This window comes from Hippocampus bargibanti, linkage group LG04 (assembly GCF_051943395.1).
Source record: "Hippocampus bargibanti isolate YZ-2025 linkage group LG04, ASM5194339v1, whole genome shotgun sequence".
Taxonomy (NCBI): domain Eukaryota; kingdom Metazoa; phylum Chordata; class Actinopteri; order Syngnathiformes; family Syngnathidae; genus Hippocampus; species Hippocampus bargibanti.
The window spans coordinates 5,618,869-5,640,613 of record NC_142737.1 but is presented as its reverse complement, the minus strand read 5'-3'; the positions used below and the strand labels follow the sequence as shown (position 1 = coordinate 5,640,613).

The 21,745-nt window shown below is 36.8% G+C and overlaps 1 protein-coding gene across 4 annotated transcripts in view; it reads right to left on the bottom strand.

The window, feature by feature from the left end:
• Window positions 1-21,745, bottom strand: part of arb2a (ARB2 cotranscriptional regulator A) — a 174,067-nt gene that overhangs the window by 47,987 nt on the left and 104,335 nt on the right. For all 4 annotated transcript variants that reach the window (XM_088993711.1, XM_088993715.1, XM_088993712.1 and 1 more), the window contains exon 9: window positions 7,938-8,054. In XM_088993711.1, the coding sequence (XP_088849837.1) occupies window positions 7,938-8,054 (117 nt within the window). The remainder of the gene's footprint in view (window positions 1-7,937; window positions 8,055-21,745) is intronic.

Sequence of the window (21,745 nt, the reverse complement as noted above, 5' to 3'; positions counted from 1 at the left end):
ACGACGTTGTGCAACGTTGTGTGTCTACTCCTGCGAGTGAGGGTCACTCGTGGAATGGTGGGGGGTCTCCAAAACCATACGGGCGATTTAGAATGTTTTTTTTTTTTTGCACTCACCGACCTTGACGCCCAAGGCCTGGCCGAACTGACACATTTACGAGCCATCTCTCACTTAAGCTCCCCGGCCAGCTAAACATGACAAAGACACCTCTAATGATGTCATCTACTTTTTTTATTCATGTGTTTTTGTTTTTCTGGATGAATATTATATCGAAGAAAAAGAAACAAAACAGGAAGATAGCTGAAGGGCAAGTTAACCCAGTTGATGTTGATGGAAGCTTAATCAAAACAAATATTTTCCGACAACACCCCCCCCCCCCGTTCGACCTGTGTGGGATTCATCTTTTTGTCCCACCAACGGTTGATTTAACGCAAGCTAAAATCCAGGAAACCGTGGCGGAGGTGATTATGGGAAAACATCTGCCCCGTGTAACAAATCCTCTGCAAATATCAACGAGACATGTAAAAAATTCCTTTGGGACACGGGTGTAGAAATTACTGTTAAAAAATAAAAAAAATAAATAAAAGCAACCGGCTCATGTGAGATTTGCTGCAATCCGATGCAGTGGGGAAATAAACATGAATTTCAATGAAGTGTTTTTCGTTTTCTTGCTGCAAGTGTCACAGCAATCAGCAAATAAATAAAGAACTAAACAAAACATAAGCAAATAAACACTAAATAAATAGAAGGACAAATACATTAATATATAAAAAAAAGAAAAAAAAAGACACATAAATAATTGAATAAATACATGGACAAATAGATCAATTAATAAGCAATAAATAAATAAATAAATAAATAAATAAATAAATAAATAAATAAATAAATGAATAAATAAATAAACGAACAAACAAACAAATTGACAAATAAATAAACAGACACAACACAACTTAATACACAAATAAATTAACACAAAAAAGAAACACTAAATACATATATAAATACATAAATCAACAAAAATGGACAAATTAATAAACAAACACAACGGAAATAAATTAACACAAAATAAATATATAAATGGACAAATAAATAAAATAATATACAAAAAAAACAAACAAACACAAATAAATAAATACACGAATAAACAATAAATATAGAAATACATAAATGAACAAACCAATGGACAAAATAAATAAAAAACCACAACACAAATAAATAAATAAACAAACAAAACACATTCACAAATAAATACAAGAAAAAATAAACACAAAAATAAACACCAAATAAATAAATAAAGACATGGACAAATAAAGACATTAATATACACAAAAAACAAACAAATAAACACATGAGTAATAACATAAATAAATGGACAAATAAAGACATTAATATACAAACAAACAAACAAAAACACATAAATAATAAAATAAATAAATGTACAAATAAATGCAGAAACAATAAATAAATAAACAAACAAATAAATAAATAAATAAATAAACAAATAAATAAATAAATAAATAAATACATATTTTTATTTTTGCGTTGTAGCTCCCGTTTCCCTTGGAGGGCCAAAGTTAATAATCTTTTTTTTTTTCAATGGTTAAGTTACTGTAATGAGGGGTTTGGTAAGAGAATTTAAAATGTTAGTACCGGTAATGATTTTGGCAAGAATTGTGGACGTTTGTGGCAGGGCAGATTTGGTCCCCGAGCCTTGAGTTTGAAACCTATACTCAACAAGAATATAATCTTAAAATGAACACTTGCAACCATCTATGAGACTTAACAGTACTTTTAATGCGGAATGACATTTTCAACTTTCTTAAGAATGATCTAGCCATTAATTTTCTTTAACATTAGTCACGTACCAACATTTTCTACATAGTGTCTTAAAAAGAAAGTGATTGTGGTTAAGTGGAAAGAGTAACTAACATGGGCATGTCAAAATCGTGCATTTTAGGAATCTATTATAATTGTAAAATTGCAAATCCGTGATATAAAGTCTCGTTATATCGATATTCTCGGGAGTCGAAAAAAATATCGATATAACCGGACTATCGATATATCCGATCCTGCGGCATGTAAATTTTCTCCTTGCGTTCATAGAAATAGTATCGTAATAAGCAGTACTATCGATATAACCGATATCGATATAACGAGACTTTAGTGTATATATAATATTCAAGACTGCATTTACAGCAGCTCCTGTATTTTGTTTTGCTACTTCTTCCTTTCCTCTTCCTTTCATCACTTTACTGCTGTGAAATGTACATTTCTCCACTGCGAGACTCATAAAGGCTGATCCAATCCAATCTAATTCTATATTTGTTTACGGAAAGGTATCATGTCATCACAATCTGATACGTGTCTCATGCCCGACAGGATCAGACTTTAGGAGACAGAAATTAGTTCTGACTACTTTGAGTGAACAATTAAAGGACAACCAACACCATTTTTTGGTTTCCTAACTGACATCAGAAAAACGTTTTATAGCATCTAAAATACCCGAAACACACAGGCTGATATTTTTAGTCAAATTCAAAACACCAATAAAAATGACAAAGTGTCCCAGAACTACTTCAAAATGACCCCGGAAATGGTGAGTTTCAGAAGGTCACCCCCCCTTGTTCGTGACATCACGCCAGGATGTCTTTGCCTTGCTCTAGAATCAAAACAATGGCTTCAGATTCGGAGAAGATGCTTTCTTACTCATCCAGGTATGAATATGATTCAAATAGTTCTGAAGAGGAAAGCATAAATGTTTGCAATCGATTAAAGAAGTACTTGCGTATCAATTCGAGCCGTCAGGACTCCAATGTAGTGTCCCAAAAAATGCACAAGATGGCGCCCAAGCTCCGTTGGAAATGGGCTGATTTGTCTGCTGGGAATTTGTCTCAACTAGTATCAAATAGTAGTCTTGGTGTAACATACAACGATTCACTGTCGCGTTTTCCTTCTAATTTCGCCATCAACACGGATCAACACGAAGTTTTCAGACCAACCAAAGTACCCAAAATGCATTGTGTGTCACTTTCTCGGTTAGGGGGCATTCCAGACGTGACGTCATGTCAGGCATCGTCATTAACTCGAAAACAAGACTTCCTGAATATTCAGCGCGAGTGTTAAAATGTAAAATATAGCTATATGCTGTGGAATCTTTGCAGAAGTCATTTGAAGTGATTTTTATTATGGACACAACTTGTCCAGAGGTGTCGGTTGTCCTTTAAGTCAACGCAATCTTCTTACGAATGAACAACACCGCACAGGGTTGTTCTATTGATCCGGAATTCCAAATAAAAAAAAACGTGTGTACCACGCGTATGCATCCACCCGCCACACGGTTCAATTGATCCAGTCTTTTCGCAAGCAGATGCAGGGCTTGAAAAATGCAAACTCTCTGCCAAAAAGTCTCTCAACGTATAAAAACAGCTGTCAGCTACTAACTTCACTTTTCGGAAAGTTGCCTATCGTCCAACTCATTCTCATCTTCGCCGCTCGCTCTCTATGGATTAGGATGGTTTATTCATGATTATACAGTGTGTGTGTGTGTGTGTGTGTGTGTGTGTGTGTGTGTGTGTGTGTGTGTGTATAAGCTCTACGCAGGCCACTAGAGTGTGACAGCAGGCCAGCACTGTGACAGGAGACACCTTGGAGACTGTGACAGGCTGCCAGCTGTACACCATCATTCACATTTCTCTCGCTCACGCGGACTCACACACATGCGTGAACCCACAAAACCGGACGACTCATCTTTCTGCACATCCATCTCTTCATCTCCTCGAGTACGTTTGCATCCATATCCAGATTTTCGTGAGCGGCCTTTGTTCTTTTCATTCGCAATATTCAGGGATTAAAACTGAATTTATATTACTATATTTTCCGGTGTATAAGGCACATCCAAAAGCCTTCATTGTCTTCAAAAGATGATTTACGCCTTATACGCCGGTGCGCCTTATATGTGAAGTAATATTCAGTCAAACGTGTATCGCAACCGCTGACTTCAATTCCCCCTATAGGAGAATGGGTCCATGCTGGGATATAAGAAACGACGTTTCATTTCAATAATCTCTTAAAATCAAGCAAGGTGGATTTTTTTTCTCAATTTTGCCATAAATGTCCATTTTTGGTAGTAGTGGATAACCCCAGCCTCTACTGTAGCGCCTTATAATGTGGGTGTGCCTGAAAGGACAACCGACGTCTCCCGAAAAGTTGTGTCCATAATTTGTGAAATGGCTTCAAATGACTTCTACTGAGCGTATTTTAAAAACATTCCACCGCATATAGCTATATTGTACGTTTTAAGACTCGCGCTGAATATTCAGGAAGTCTTATTTTTGAGTTGATGACGAGTCCGTATGTGACGTCACTAAAGGAACGCCCCCTGACCGAAAAAAAGACACATTGTAGCAGTCCTTCCATCACGTCAATGTATTTTGCTGTATTGTTTGGTCTGAAAACCTTGTGTTGCACCCAAAAGCCGCCAGAAGAGGGTGTCCAAGCTCCATCTAAGGAATTTATCAGCCTGTGGAAACGGAGGTGGCCGCAGGAGGTCGCCATTTTGTGCCTCTTTTCTGGTGATTGTTTCTCCCCAATGTTGCCTCAAAATGGAGTTTCCTCTTCAAAACTATTTGAATCATATTCATAACTGGATGTGTAACAAGAAAGCATATTCTCCGAATCTGAAGCCATTGTTATGATTCTCCAGCAATGCAAGACATCTTGGCGTGACGTCACAAACTGGGGGCGGGACTTTCTAAAAATGCCCAATTTGCAGCTCAATTTTTTGCAGATTTTGGACACATATTTTTATTGGTGTTTTGCATTTGAATAAAAATGTCATACTGCGTGTTTTGGGTATTTTAGATGCTATAAAACGCTTTTCTGATGTCAGTTAAGAAACAAAAAAGTGACGTCGGTTGTCCTTTAAATTTATCTATTCATATATTATATTTGTTGCTATGCTGATGACCATTTTGTGTTTGGGAGCCTTTTACTGAGAAAGTTGCTTGCTCTGTAGCCACAAGGGGACATAAATCTTCTTGTGCCGGTCCCATGCCCGGATAAATATAGAGGGATGTGTCAGGAAGGGCATCCAACGTAAAATATTGGCCAAAACAAACATGCGAATCAAACCTCTGAAGATGGAGGACACTGATTCGCTGTGGCGACCCCTTAAAGGTAAAAGCCGAAAGGAAAAGAAGAAGTAAATTTGGAAAACTTCATAGTGGAAATTGAAGGGCAGAAAGGTCAGATTTTGCTTGGACAAAAGTCTTGTCGCATACAAAAATAATGTAGAAATTATACAGATATTTCATTTTGAATACACAAATATGCTACAATGAGGCCAGAACATAAAATCATGATGCCATAGAAAAAGAATTAATATCATGAATGCCTTATAATGTGTTGTGCCTTATGTTTGGAAAATGTATCTATTTATATATTATATTTGGGAAACGATTTTCATTCATTGAAGGTGCACCTTATAGTCCGGTGCGCCTTATATATGGACAAAGTTTGAAAATACACCTTTCATTATGGGTGCGCCTTATACTCCAGTGGGCCTTATACACTGGAAAATTTGTATTTGTTTATTTTTTGGATCGAGACATCTTTACAATACAATATAATATAATACAATACAATACATATTGATTACAATGAACTACTTCTGGCATGAGAAACTGATTGATCCAGATTATAAGTGAATGACTGGCATACCAAAAAGGGACCAGAACTTGAAACATCAATAATAATAATAAAAAAGAAAATCAAAACAAATAAAAAAGAAAATCGAAACAAAGTAACATTATATTTGTATTATTAATTCATTATACTCCGGTGCGCCTTATTCACTGGAAAAATTGGTGATTTTTATTTCATTCCTCATCAATGGAACCTTTTGCACCTTTGTTTATAAGTACTCGATGATATTCACTCGATGTAATTATTATTATTTTTTTTGGGTGTGTTGTCTTTGCAGTGACGTCATTTGGCCCCCATCTGAACCATTTGGTCCATACAACCCAACCCAGCGGGCGCTGATCTCTAAATCCCATTGCCTCCTTTTTATTTATTTTTTTCCCTCCTCTCTCCTCCTCACTATCCAGTGACCCCTCTGACCTACGAGGGAGGGAATTATCTCTGTCCAAGGAGAACAGAGCAGTATACTGCTGGGTTGCCCCGACCTCACATGCACCCGCTGCTGCGGGCACCCATATTTATACACCACCCAGAGCATTATCAAGGGTCATTGCTAGCCTCACTCTGTGGCGTGAAGCACCATCTGTGCTTGCGCTTCCAGTGCGAATGTGTGCGTGCATGTGTGTGTCTGATCACAGTGAGCAACGCTAACACTGCTCAGATTGAAGATCCGACTGCGTTAGGGTTGTTAACGTGGTGTACCTGACAGGGAGTGTGTTGCTTTGGGGTGCATACGACAATTAAAAATGGCAGTGATGGTTATTCAGAATTGTACTGTGAATCAAAGTGGAACATCAACCCAATGTTCCCTATTTATTTATTTTTGTATGTGTGTGTGTGTGTGTGTGTGTGTGTGTGTGTGTATGTACGTACGTACGCACATATTTATTTATTTATAATAATAATGATACATTTCATTTATACGCGCTTTTCAAAATTTATGTATGTATGTATTTATCCGACTATTTCTTTATGTATCCAGTAATGTATTTATTTATTACATGACATATTATTAAATTATTTGTTTGACTATTTCCTTATTTATCAGATAATTTATTTATGTATCAATATATTTATTTATCTGACTATGTATTTATTTATCTGATGATTTATCTATTTATTTGTGTATTAATTTATGCATTAATTCAATTATTTACCTGACTATTTACTTACCCGACAATTTATTTATTCATTTACCAATTTATTTAATTGTATATTTATTTATAAAATGTGACATTTATGTATTTATTTATTTATTCATTTATGTATTTAAGTATTTATGAAATAATTTATCCGACTATCTATTTATCCGGCGATTTATTTATTTATTTATCTCTCTGACGATGTATGTGTTTATTTAATTATGTATTTATTTAGGTATTTATTAACTCATTTATCAGGCTATTTCTTTATTTATCCGACGATTTATTTATTTATTTATTTAGAGAGGCCTTCAATGTTCCAACGCAGAAAAAATAGCTCCTAATAAGACTCTTACTTCATCAATCAACTAGGTTAATGAGTGCACGCGCACATTATTTTTGCTCGTCTCATTCCTCATGTGGACGGAAAAAAAGGTGTTTTTAGTTCTATTGTTCTGGGTAATCAACACAAATAGAAAATCGTTTAACATTCCAATTAGATTCTACTTCCGCGCATCCCTTGGAAAAGTCAAAAATAGAAAAAGCGAGACATGAGGGACAGTGCAACCTTGAAGAGCAAAACGTACTTGGGACTAAACTAAAATGCAACTACAGGTGGGAGACTTATAAATAAAAGCATATGTGTGAGTGAGTGTGTGTGTGTGTGTGTGCGTCTGTGTGTGTGTGTCTTCTAGTCCTCATCTGTATGTGCAGAGTGAGGGATGTCAGGTCCTCCAAGTGGTGCAGAGGTCGCACCAGAAGAGGCCCTCGCTAAAATGGAGCTTAGAAGGAATTATTTGTGACTTTAAATGTGCGACAGGTTTAAGTCAAGAAGGTGAGATTGCTGATCACATACAAAAGTTCTTGACCGTCGCAATATACCGTATAGTATACTGGACAGTTTACAACATGGCTCCATTCTGCCTGTCTTTTGAATATCACCGAACGTAGGATACGATATCCCCTGTGAACCACGCGTGATGATATTGTGTTTATTTAACGTCATTAGGATGCATTATGATGTTGCTAATGGCGTGACTGGTGAGTGCACACCATTTTCCTTTCACTTGGGATGCGAATGTGCGTATATTTTACCTGCTGCATCCAGTCCTGTGTGCTTTTACTGGTCTCCTGCAGCCACATGCTGTGAGCCGAATCCGTCAGAGCCACAGCGCACACTTTGTTCCTTACTTCAGCTTCCCTCTGATTCATCTACAATAAAAAGACAGAGGGTGAGATAGAGAGAGAGAGAGAGAGAGAGAGAGAGAGAGAGAGAGAGAGGGAAAAAATGACAGTCTATGATCATATGTTCACTGCTTGCCAAATGACACATGGACAGAGTCAATATCATGACTTTAGCATGACTAATGCATCCGGTTTAACGCGCCCGGTTTTCGATTGTCGCCAACAATGGCGGTTACAAATACATTGGAGCATACGTATAGCATAATATTATGGCGAAATATAAAAGAGGCGCTCCACGACGGCGTGTCCTTGTCACGTACTGTGCAAGCGACCTTCCCCATGCACGTTCAAATACCTTGGCTCCCATTCTTAATACCTTTTCCCTTCACATGTCACAGAAAGTGGCGTCTGCAGGACCATCTTCCTATTCCCCCGTGAATGTCAGCGCCAAGGAAAATGTCACACAAAGGACTTGTTACCGCACTACAATAGACTTCCCACACCGCTGGACCCACCCCAAAGGAGTACTGGAGCCAGACCTTGGGAGTGAACCTTTTCAATGTGCTTCACATTAAGATAAAATAGTGAAGAAAGGAGAACAGGCTTTACAACAATAGGTTAACAATCTCTTGCTCTGTACATTTAGTAAGGAGGTGACGGGAAACGTGAACAGTGTAGTACAGTGCTACATTTGGTGATTTCTGGCTCTGAAATGTTTACATGCCGAAAACATTCACATAGCATATGTAGCACATTGCATATTTTGTGACTATCCAACTGAACCTATTCTACTTGAAGAATTTGCCTAAGGCAAATTGACCAGGAAGTAAAACATATTTCAACATGTGGCTTTCATGACAGCTATATATATATATATATATATATACTTTATATATATATATATATATATATATATATATATATATATATATATATATTCTGTGTACAAGGCATATATTCCGGTATATAAGGTGCACCCAAAAGCCTTCATTTTCTTGAAAAGATGACCCTGCGCCTTATACAACTGTATGTGAAGTAATATTGAGCTGCTACAGGTTTCGCAACTACAGTCAGCAGCCACCGATTCCATTTCCCCCAGTAGAAGAAGTACAGTAGTGCGTAACCCTAGCCTTTACTGTAGCGCCTTATAATGTCGTGTGCCTTACATTTGGAAAACATGTATATATTTTATATATTATTATATATAAAATACATCATTCATTGGGGGTGTCGCAGCCCCAATGAATGATGTATTTTCTATTTTTTTAAATATATATAAGGCGTATTCAATAATTGAAAACAAGTTTTCCAAATATAATCGATATTTTTTATCAAATATAAGGCACACCATATTATAAGGTGCTACAGTAGAGGCTGAGGTTGCGAATTACTTCTTCTACAAGGGAAATGGAGTCAGTGACTGCTGACAGTAGTTGCGAGACCTGTTGTGGCTCAATATTAGTTCACATCACATAATGTATAAGGCGCACCTGGGTATAAGGCGGAGGGTCATGTTTTGAAGAAAATCGAAGCTTTTGGGTGCACTTTATAGACCGGAAAATATGTAACTTTGCAGAGTATTAATAGTATTGCACTGTCACCAGACACCTCATTCAGTACAGTTGACGATATGACAAGGCCCTCCGCCAACACGTAGTTCAACGAGACATCCAAAATATTTGACTTTCACTCAAAAAAAAGCAAACAAACAAAAATAAACACGACTGAGATGGTGTCGCAATTGTGCAGATAGTAAGCATGCATCTGGAAGTGAAATACCCAACTTGCATATTTAGAGATTAATCATGTGAAGACAGGCCGGCTCATGTTGTGTTCTTATTCACAACAAAGCGCTTCGTGCAAAATGTAATTGCTTTGAAATCCAACAACAAACCCCCATTGTTTCTTCTCTTTCCACAGAATGTGTTTTCTCTCATGTTTGGCCATAATTCCCTATTCAAAGATCAATTCCCATTTAGAGACGCTAAACCCATGTCATCGCTTTGCTAAAATTAGGAAGAAAAATACACGTGGAACTCTCTTCCAAAAGAGGGTTTCTTAAATAACTCCATCCTCCAGCGCAGGCGATATCAATCAAGCCTTCTGACAGCTCTCATTGCACACATATGGTCGGCTCTTGCAACATTCGGGGGTAATAGGTTGACAAATAGGCCCTCAAAGCAATGCGCCTCGAAATTATGGCAAGGCTTTTGCTCTTCAAGCCGCAGTGACCACTGCGGTTACCGAGTGTGGAAAGCAAAAACAACCATTTTTGGCACTCGGGTTCAGACGACGATGGCACTCGGGGAGCATACACTGAAACCGAGGCGGTTGGTAACGATCTACGTTATCCCCAATGTTAGACACATTGATTCTCAATACAAACGATTGTTCGATCACGCAAACAGCGCAGCTGTTGTGGACGAGGGGATTGAAATCAATGAGGAAAAAAAATATGTTAAATGAAAATATTTCGTAATAAACCCTGACAGGGTCTCTTTATTGATCTATCGATCTATCTAGCTAACTACCTGGCTAGCTGGCTACCTAGCTAGCTTCCAAGCTAGCTAACTACCTCCATAACTACCTACACAACTACCTACATAACTACCCACCTAGCTACCCACCGACCTAACTACCCACCTACTTAGCTGCCCACCTACCTAGCTACCCACCTACCTAGCTACCCACCTACCTAGCTAGCTACCCACCTACCTAGCTAGCATACCTACCCATCTATCTACGTATCTACCCATTTATCTACGTATCTACATATCTACCTACCCATCCACCCATCCATCTCTGTCTGTCTGTCTGTCCGTCAAAATCAAAGGAAACATTTCTGTGGCGTCGCGATTCTCACTGTGGCATGAAGTTATTTGCAACTGCACACCACATTTACGATCTTCTGGGCCACCAACACACAGCTGAGTCACTACTGATGGAGAGTACATGACTCAACTTCAGCCCCTCTCAGCATTCAGTGAAACTCTACATGAACTATAAAACCATTTTCCCTCAGCTGTTCTCCCATTAAAATAAATAAATAAAATAATGAAAAAGAACGCTGAAGAGGGCCTGGTTGCTATCGAGACTTAACATCACAGATCTTCAACTTCCTGGTTGGCAAAATTCTGATAAATCCAGCTTCTCAAAGTTCATATTGCAGTGTTTAAAGCTACTTCTTGTAACCAAGCCAGATATTTTCCATTTCCATATATTGCGATTGTCACCACGGGCATCAAATGTGCACTGCAATGAGCTAGCTGGCCGGGGATATTTATGTGAGAGGTAAGTGAGCAAAGGCTCAGTGGAGTCATGGGAATGATTCATCAACAGTTGCTATAAAGCAGGAAAAGGAAACATTGTTTAGCCGCATAAAAAGCTAATCTTTTCGCACAAAAATATATTTGACCTCCTCCTCCCCCCACCGCCCTGTGATGCCCCTATGCTTGCCGCAGCTCTGCTGACGCTACATCCAAATTCCGACAACAATAAAAGACAATTATTTCGGCCTTTGATAATTATGTGTCAAAGGCAGTGAAAGCCACTGGATAATTAGCCGGGAGTAGAAAAAAATAATGGTAATTTCACAATGGAAATCCCCTTGGGGAGACGGGCAGACTCATCCCTCGAAAGAATGCAGACGGGCATGAAAAAAAAGAGGGAAGCAGGCAAAGATTTGAGCGCTTTAAGGGGCCTTGCTTACTGTCAGAAAGCCAATTTGAAAAGCCACAATTATGAACGTAAGTAACGTTAAGAAAGCGGGAAAAAATAACAAGCGGTAAACAAGTGACGGGAGCAGAAGAGTGCAGAAACAACGTACCGCGGACTGCCAAGTACTGCAGATAATGTCGGACTATCCAGTGAAGCGGTGGAGGCACTGCTTAAATATTTGATTGATTAACCGTTACATGATGCCAGCGAGGACCGGGACGAGAGCAAACAGGCTCCAAACAAACAAACAAATGGATATGCGTCTGCACACCGGAAGCTTTGACAACACATCCACTAACACCCCCATAAATCTTGACACACCAAGGCCTGTCCACGCACTCACTGGAACACAGCGAAAAGCTAAAACTCTGCAAAGATAAGTGTCACAGGCTGGAAAAACAAACAAAACACTCCTCCACCCCCCGCCCTGACTGATGCTAAGGATTTTGTCACCATAAATCAATTGAGGATAATAGACTCCTGGACATGGTGAAGTTGCAATGTGCTCTAGGAGGCTTTGAGAAGGAAATCGGACTAAGTTCCGATATGTCAGTGTGACCGCGTGCATCTGTCCGTCCATTTTTCTGGACCGATTATGTCGTTCGGATCCCAGGCTGTGTTTTTTTATTTACAAATGAGTACTTTTAGCACGATTAGCTTTATCGCCAACAGCTTGGGACGTTTTTAACTCATTCACTGCCATTCCAGACTTTGTTCGGGAATTGAAAATTGTGACGTGGAGCACCAATCCCAAATTTGTTCAGGTTTTGTTTTTTCCTGTTTGGGTGCTGATAAAGCGCTAGCCATGGCCTCTGGCAGTGTTTTTCCCCTCCACGAGGGGGCAGCATTTGCCTTTTGTCCATGTTAGCACTTTCTTACAGCTTTAGCTGTTCTTAAAGCGCTATATAATTCTAAATGTATGGATTGTATTTTGTACAGCAGCCCCCATTTCAAGCTCAAATATCTCCAGACCTATATAACTTCGGAATTAAGGTTTTTTTTTAATGAAAAAGAGAGTCGAAGGTTTCTAATGCTGTATTGAATGTACAGTAAAGTCTCATTATATCGATATTCTCTGGAGTCGGAAAAAATATCGATATAACCGGACTATCGATATATCCGATCCTGCGGCATGTAAATTTTCTCCTTGCGTTCATAGAAATAGTATCGTAATAAGCAGTACTATCGATATAACCGATATCGATATAACGAGACTTTACTGTATATGTAGTTCTATAACTCAATATTCTGTGGGTCCTACAATTTGAGTGACAATGACAAAAACCCTGGCCCTGGAGTGGACAGACTTTTGTACATCGCCTGGCAGTGAATGAGTTAAATGACAGGAGAAAGAGGCAATGGACGGTTATGGATATTGTGGAGGAATTCATTTGAAAAATAGAATATAGTCCACATTTTAGCGAGGTTGACATGCATGATTTTGTGTTGTTTTCACGGCCCATATTAAATGACCTGAGGGGCCGGATTCTGCCCCCGGGGCCTCGAGTTGGACACTATGCTTTAGAATTATGAAATGTCTTCCCTGAAAGTTGCCAAGGATACAAACTAACACAAAATAACATGCTAAAGGACTATGAAAAGTTATATGCAATGTTTCCATATAAAATATTTGTATCTACGACATTTAAGAGCGTCGGTAATATCCACTTTAAATATAGCAATTCATGAAATAAATCATCATTTTACAATGTTTAAGATGTAACAAGAAGTGAGTCATTTGCGACTTGAATGACATTTTGGTGTTCAGGGTTCAATGTTGACGAGGCTGATTCATTTGCGAGATTCGACGTGAGGTCGCACAAAGGTGGACGATGTTGTGAGTGTGCTGTGCTTCAACTCCCCCGACGCGCCCCGTGTCATCCACTCACACATATAAACACACTCAACCCTGGCTGTGAAAACATAGGCGCCTGAACCCCCCCCCCTCCCTCACCCAGACACCCTCCAGAGGAAGAGACAACACTCGCGCTTCCTGTAGCTTTGAAGCAGCAAAGCCAGGTCCCCCGTCAGTCCCTTGCTTCCTTTGTCTCAAGCGCAGGAAGGAAGCCCTCTGCAGCACGATGCCACGGGGGCCCTAGGGAGATCCACCGATCGTGTGTGTGTGTGTGCTAAGGTCACATGCATTTACCATATTTGCCAGTGTGTATGCGGCACCCAAAAGCCTTGGTTTTCTTCAAAAGGTGACCGTGCGCCTTATATGTGAAGTCATATTGAGCCACAACAGGTCTCGCAATTACTATCAGCAGTCACCGACTCCATTTCCCCCCTGTAGGGGAACAAGTTCGGGGTCCATGCTGAGATAGATAAAATGGTGTTTCATTTCAAGAATTCATTAATGTGCAAGGTGTATTTTTTTTAATCGATTTTGCCATAATTTTCCATTTTTGTCATCATGATTAGAAATGGAAATGTTGGTGTTTTTTGCATGTTTTTGTATTTAGTGTCTCACACCCAAAAAAAATATCAAAATTAAGTTCTTTCTGAATTTTTTAAAACCTAAATAATCCATGAAAACCCCTAAGGAACATAAACACCTTAAAGAAGAAAAATATATTTCTTATTATAGTGTAATCAAAACTAATAAACACTGCGGCTTGGAATTGAAGTGGATTGACGTGGGACGGGAGATGTGAGAGAATCTCTTTTCGTCAATGGATTCTACATTCTGTAAAAGAAGGGGTGCGGGGTCCATGCTGGGATATAAGAAATGTCGTTTCATTTTAATAATCTCTTAAAATTACTTTGCAAAATTCATTTTTTTCTCGATTTTGCCATAATTTTCCTAATTATTTGAAATTGAAAAAAATTTTTGCTCTGTTTTTTTATTTAGTGTCTGCCCCAAAAAAAAAAAAAAAACTTCATAATTAATTTATTTAAGAAAATTTTAAGGCTAAAATATTCCATGAAAAGCCCTTATGAACATTAATGCTTGAAAGAAGGGAGATTGGTAATCTCTGAAAAATATATTATTTTTACATTTTTTATATATATTTTTTTATATTGTTATATTATTATATATTTTTTGTATTTTTTTTATTTATAAAAATTATTTTTTATTATTATATTGTAATCAAAACTAATAAACGCTGCGGCTTGGAATTGAAGCGGATTTACGTGGGGCAGGAGATGTGAAAGAATCTCTTTTTGTCAATGGATGCTATACAGCTTCGTGTTTGCTTTCAACATTAAGCTTGTAGCAGACGTGTACATTCCACCATGACGTCTCTGATCCACTGGTGAAAAGGACGCTTTGATCCTCTCCCTCTTTCATCTAGAATTGGTCATGCAACAAAGAAGGGGCAGAAAAGTGCTTAAGGTTGAACGACTGTGTCTTTGTGTTGTCATATTATTTTGTTACAGTATTTTGTTCTTTTGACTTCAAGACGGCCTTTACAGCAGCTCCTGTATGTTGTTTTTCTACTTCTTCCTTTCCTTTCCTCTTACTTTCATAACTTTGCTACTGTGAAATGTCAATTTCTCCACTGCGAAGCTAATAAAGGATAAACCAATCCAATCCAAAAACCCTGGGATATTTTTGAGCTCATAAAAATTGAGAAAATAGCACACATGATACTATTCTGCAATTTTTGGGTTTGACATCAAAAAAGGAAAATTATGGCAAATTCCTGGCAGGCGAAATACACATTTTTATATACTGTATGTAATGTATTCAAGGTGCGCTTTATAATCCGGTGCGCCTTATATAGTGCGTAAAAAAACTGTACTCTCATAGTTGATGTGAACTCTGGCGCAAGTTGCGAAAGGGAGGGAAAGTGTAAGAGCGGACGGCAACAACTTCCTGCTCATTTTCCTTTCGCCCCCTTATCGGCGTACGCATGATGGAGGGACGACGAGGGAGAGCGTGAGGAAGTGAAGCTGGAGTGGCGAGGAGGCCGATAGGGTGAGTTGGGGAATTAGCTGAGTGACATTGTCAAAGTCAGGGGGTGGCGAAGGAGGGGTTAGCGGCTCACGACCGCATGTGTTCGTCGTGCGCGTAGACGCCAGGAGTGGGAGTGTAGAGGAAAAGGAAGGGCAATAAATATTTACTGACACAGCACAAGTGAAGAATGGCTGGCTGTCCACTGGTGGAAAACAAAAGGCAGAGGATGAGAAGCAGCGTGCCAGGAAACCTATCGGCTGCGGGCGCTGCGCTTCGTTTGTGCCCGCATAGAAACAAGAGGAAGGGAGGATGAGGGGGAGGTGGATTGTCAGGGCAAGAGAGGAGTGGGGGGAGGAGGAAGGACAAAAAATGGGTTTGTGGGTAATGAGTGCTCATAAACAATAACAGCCCGGTGGAGAGCAATTGCCGTACACTCAAGAAAATGGATTTAGTTTCTTGATGATTAATTTGAGTGAGAGTTTTTATGTGCGAGAGCATCGGGGTCATGCATTATGCTACGTGTAATGCCACCCCACAGCCCCCGTCCCTCTCCCTGTATTTCGGGTGGTGTTGCTAAGTGATTTGTCTAAATCATCCGAAGTTACTTTCACCAGACTGGAAAATCTTTGCCTCGGTATTTGTCGGCATGGCATCATCTCGTGAAATCCAGTGGAATTTTAAAAACGTGTTTTTTTGGGGCGGGGGGTCAAGAAAAATAGTCTTTTTTTTTTCATTGATAATTACTGGCTGACATTTTGACCTTTGGGAATAAACTAATAAAGAAACAAACAAATAAATAAATAATGTGATTTTGATAGGTTCCACAAAAAATATACAATAAATAAATAAATAAACACGAATAGAGAAATAAACACGAATAAAAAAATAAATAAACAAATAAACTCCCAGATAAACACAGACACAGAGCAGTAATAAATACATACATAAATAAATAAATAAACATGACTAAAAATAATAATAATTAAATAAATAAACTCTTAAATAAATACATATATAAAACATGAATAAATAAATATATTCATAAATACATAAATAAAATAATGGTGTAATTTTGATAGGTTCCGCAACAAAATTCATTTGATCGCTTATGGACAATAAATAAATACATAAACATTAATAGACACATAAACATGAATAAAATAAATAAATACATAAATAATTAGATGAATAAATACATAAACAAACTATTAGATAAACACAGACACAGACCAGGAATAAATAAACAAATATATGAATAAAAAACATGAATAAAAAATAAACAGATAAATAAACTCTTAAATAAATACACACGTAAAACATGAATAAATAAATTCAGAAATACATAGATAAAATAATAGTGTGGTTTTGGATAATTTTATCGCTTATGGACAATAAATAAATAAACACGAGTGAATAAATAAATAATCAAAAATAAATACATGAATAATCAAGAATAAATAAATAAATACAGAAATAAATATAGAAATAAACAAACTATTAAATAAATACAGTAAAGTCTTGTTATATCGATATTCTCGGGAGTCGGAAAAAATATCGATATAACCGAACTATCGATATATCCGATCCTGCGGCATGTAAATTTTCTCCTTGCATTCATAGAAATAGTATCGTAATAAGCAGTACTATCGATATAACCAATATCGATATAACGAGACTTTACTGTACATACATAAAGCATAGATAAATAAATAAATAAAATAATAGTGCTAATAAAATTCATTTTATCGCTTATGGACAAAGGCACGGTTTATAAACACATGCACAATGGAAAGCTGCTGTGCGGGATTCGAAAAAAAACATGTCACATTCCGCTCACATTGAATTGATATTGACACAGTTAACTGCAAAGTATCATAAAATTAAAAGCCAACGATGATTATATATTGTGGAGGGACAATAATTACAGAAATTCTCCAAATGGACATTTCTAATTACGAATCGTCCCTTAAAAAAAAAAGTAGATTACGTTTAATTAGCCTCCCGCGTTAATTGGAATAAATCTGACTGAAGAAAAACAAAGTGACGTACAGCGGCTAGCGTCGTTCCCCAATCAACAGGCCGCATTAACAGCTTCCTGATCGTAAAGCTTTACAAAGGGAACTTTGCTTTTTGTGCGTTGCAAATGATTAGATGGTCTCGATCTCCCTCCCTCTTTTCTCTCTCCTTCGCCTCTTCCTCGTCTCCCAACCCTACGGCGATGCTGTAAAATAGAAACCTAACCTCAATATTTTCCCTCAAGGTGCTGCGACTTGCTGGCCCATTAAGTTCTCCATCCCATGTGTCATCTTGCACATTTCCGCCGTGAAAATTCTGTATAATTAAAGTTTCTTTAATGATTTATAAGCTATAATAATTGCCGTAAGTATTTGAGAGCAGGTTAGAGGGGACGGGCTGTAAAGTGCACGCGAGGGGGGATGACCATGATTGAACAGAGTTTCGGATGGGTAACGCTCTGCTGGAGAAAACAAGGATAGATCGGGCGAAGGGGAACAACACAGAGGGAAGGAGGTGGAGGGGGAGGGAAAGACTAATAAGAGTGGGTGTCCAAAAGGAAACGGAGACCTCTGTGTAGTAACGTGCGTTGATACCGACTCGGGAGGGCCTCTCTGAACTCTGGCAAGGAGGAGATAGCTGACGACGGACCAACAAAAGCACACGCAGATGTTACTGTGTTGACAAAAAAAAACAACTGAAAAAGTGACGGGAAACACGCCGAGGGATGATAAAACGACACGCAAGATGAGATTTCATCATCAAAAATCATCAAAAATGTGTGAGAGCAAATCATTGGTTAGAGTGGATTATTGTGGCCTAAACTTCACCATTTTATAGTAGCCTGTTATTAAGAAGGATTCGTCAAAACCTCACGTTCACTTTTTGTTGACATCTATTTTACAAATAAAGTTTTGATTCATTGAATAAATGTAAAATAATGACAATGTAATACTAAGAAATATCCATCAAGAAATTCAATCCACAAAACAGTATAATGCATAAATCGCCCCCACATGTACACAATTCCCCGCCCCCAAATGTGCTCCGGGTATCGTAATTTATGAATGGTCCTTATTGGTCCTTTTTGTTTACCCCTCGCTAGAGTGATTCTTCTTTTCCAGAGTGATTGATGACCAGAATTTTCGTCATTTTAACCTAAACATTGACACGATACAATATTATAAATTGGGCGGAACTGGGCAACGGGTAATTAATGTGAACAGTGTTTTATTTTCCAGTTTCTTGTTGGCTTTGGTACTTTAATAGAAAAAGGTTACCATGTGGCCACGATAAAGCTTTCATCAATTATGCACCCTGAAAATAAACAAACAAACAAATAAATAAATAAATAAATAAATAAATAAATAAATAAATAAATAGCAAAAAAATAAATACATAAAGTAAATACATAAATAAATAGATAGATAAATGAATAAAAAAATAACAATACATACATGAATAAAATAATAATAAATAAATAAACTAATAGTAAATAAATAAATAAATACATAAATACATAAAATAACGAGATAAAGAAATGAATAAACTAACAATAAAGAAATGAATAAACCAATAATAAATAAATAATAATGGGTTGAAAGTGATCGTTCGTTCGCCAATTTCCCCAACAAATAAACTACTAGTAAATAAATAAATTAACTAACTAACTAACAAACCAACCAACAAACCAACTAACTAACCAACCAACCAACCAACTAATTAACTAACAATAAAGAAATAAAGAAATGAATGAACTAACAGTAAATAAATAAATGAATAAACTACCAATAAATAAACCAACAATAAATAAATACATGAAAATAGATAGATAAATAAATACATGAATAAAGCAATAATAAATAAATAATAATGGGTTGAAAGTGATCGTTCGTTCGCGAATTACCCCAACAAATAAACTAATAGTAAATAAATAAACTGAACAAATAACTAACTAACTAACTAACCAACCAACCGAATAAATAAATAAATAAATAAATAAATAAACTTTACATTCTGGACACATTCATAACCCTCTTAAATTGTTATCTACACCAGATTTTCATACTATTTTCAACACAATATACATTTGATTTTGTTCATATTTAACAGTTACACACCGACTCTCCATACAAAATGGCCCAAAACTAGCTAGTGAGAATATTCACAAAAGTTTCACTCACATCCTGGTTGTGAAAAAAAAAAACTTTCAAGAGACTGTTAGGGAAAAAAAAAAACACAAAACAAACACGGAAATGCTGTTAGAAATTGTAAATGAGCAAGCGAACTTAAAGAGTGTTCAAGGGGGTGGAAGGTGGAATGACTAAAATGGTAGCAACATCACGGTTGGACAAATTTTCACCTTAGCTGTGAATGAAAAGGGAGGAAGAGGAGAACCAAATGAGACAACAACAATTCTGCAGGCGCCTGCTGCTCCGCACATTACTGGCAAAGCAGGTTTAAGTGTGGAGCTTTGTGCGTGTGCATGTATGTGCATGTGCATGTTTGTATGTTTCCAAAAAGGGTCATCAAGGCTACAAGAGGAGGATCCATGAAGGATTAACTTCTAGAGCTACTCCTCGAATGAGGGGCGACCAATTGCCAAAAATGGAAAAATAATGACATAAAGTTACAGAAAAAGATAAAACTCAGCGAGGAAAAAAGTTCTGCCTTTAATATTTGTTTTTCTACTCTGCCACAGGGAGAAGAAAAAAATGAACGCATTATTAAAGAAGCAGGTTGTGTCATCCGCATGTACTCAAGGGGAACAAGGATGTAAAAAGAGCCAAAAATCCAGTCTTGAAATTAATGGAAATATATAACAATCTGAAATTAATGTGTAATTGCCACCAGCTATGATTTAAAACATCCTTTTCAGGAAGAAACCGGTGGTGAAGAAGACATGTTACAAATTGGACAGACTGAGACGAAACGAGGTAATTGGCCATCTCAAGAAAACACTTTGCAGTTCTCAAGGTATTTCATTTGATCAAAAGTTTGATGAAGGATTCAAAGATAAAACAATTCCGTGACTTGGACTTTACTCAGTCTTCAAAAATCACCCAATTTGTCAACATCACAGGTAACCAATTGGAATAAGTTGTCTGTTCTTTTGACGTGAATTTTGCAACAGGAAAACCTGATGTCATTTACACAAAACACCTTTTGTGACTTTTCATCAAACACATTTTACAGTTCCAATGCAGTTCGAACGGTATTTAAAACCACACCAAAACTACATTGGCTAATATGGAAGAAAAACCATTATGGTTTGCATTGTAATAAAAATATTTAGAAAAATAATAATATTGTTTAAAAAAAAATATTATTATGATTATTACACTGATACTACTACTAATAATAATATCATGGATAACAACAACAATAACAATAATAATAATAATAATAATAATAATAATAATAAGAAGAAGAAGAAGAAGAAGAAGAAGAAGAACAATAATAAGAACAATACAGACAACACTAATCTGAATATTAATAATAATAATTATAAGGTGAATAATAATAATCATCATCAAAGCGATAGATAATACAAATACTACTACTACGACTACTGTTACTACTAATAATAATATTAATGATACTACTACTACTACTACTACAGATAATAATAATAATAATAATAATAATAATAATAATAATAATAATACAGACATCACTAATATGAATATTAATAATAATGATAATACTGTGAATAATAATAATCATCATCATAACGATAGATAATACCAATAGTAATACTACGACTACTACTACAAATAATAACAATAATAATGACAATAATACTACTACTATTACTACTACTAGTACTACTACTACTACTACTAACAATAATAACACTAATACCACCACTACTACTCCGACGACTACTACTACTACTATTACTACTACTCATAATAATAATAATAATAATAATAATAATAATAATAATGTAAACAACAAGAATAATACTGCAAAATATAATAATAAAAATAATCGTCATCATTATCATAATGATAGATAATACAAGTACTACTACTACTACTACTAACTAATAATAATAAAATCAGAATAATCATAATCATAATCA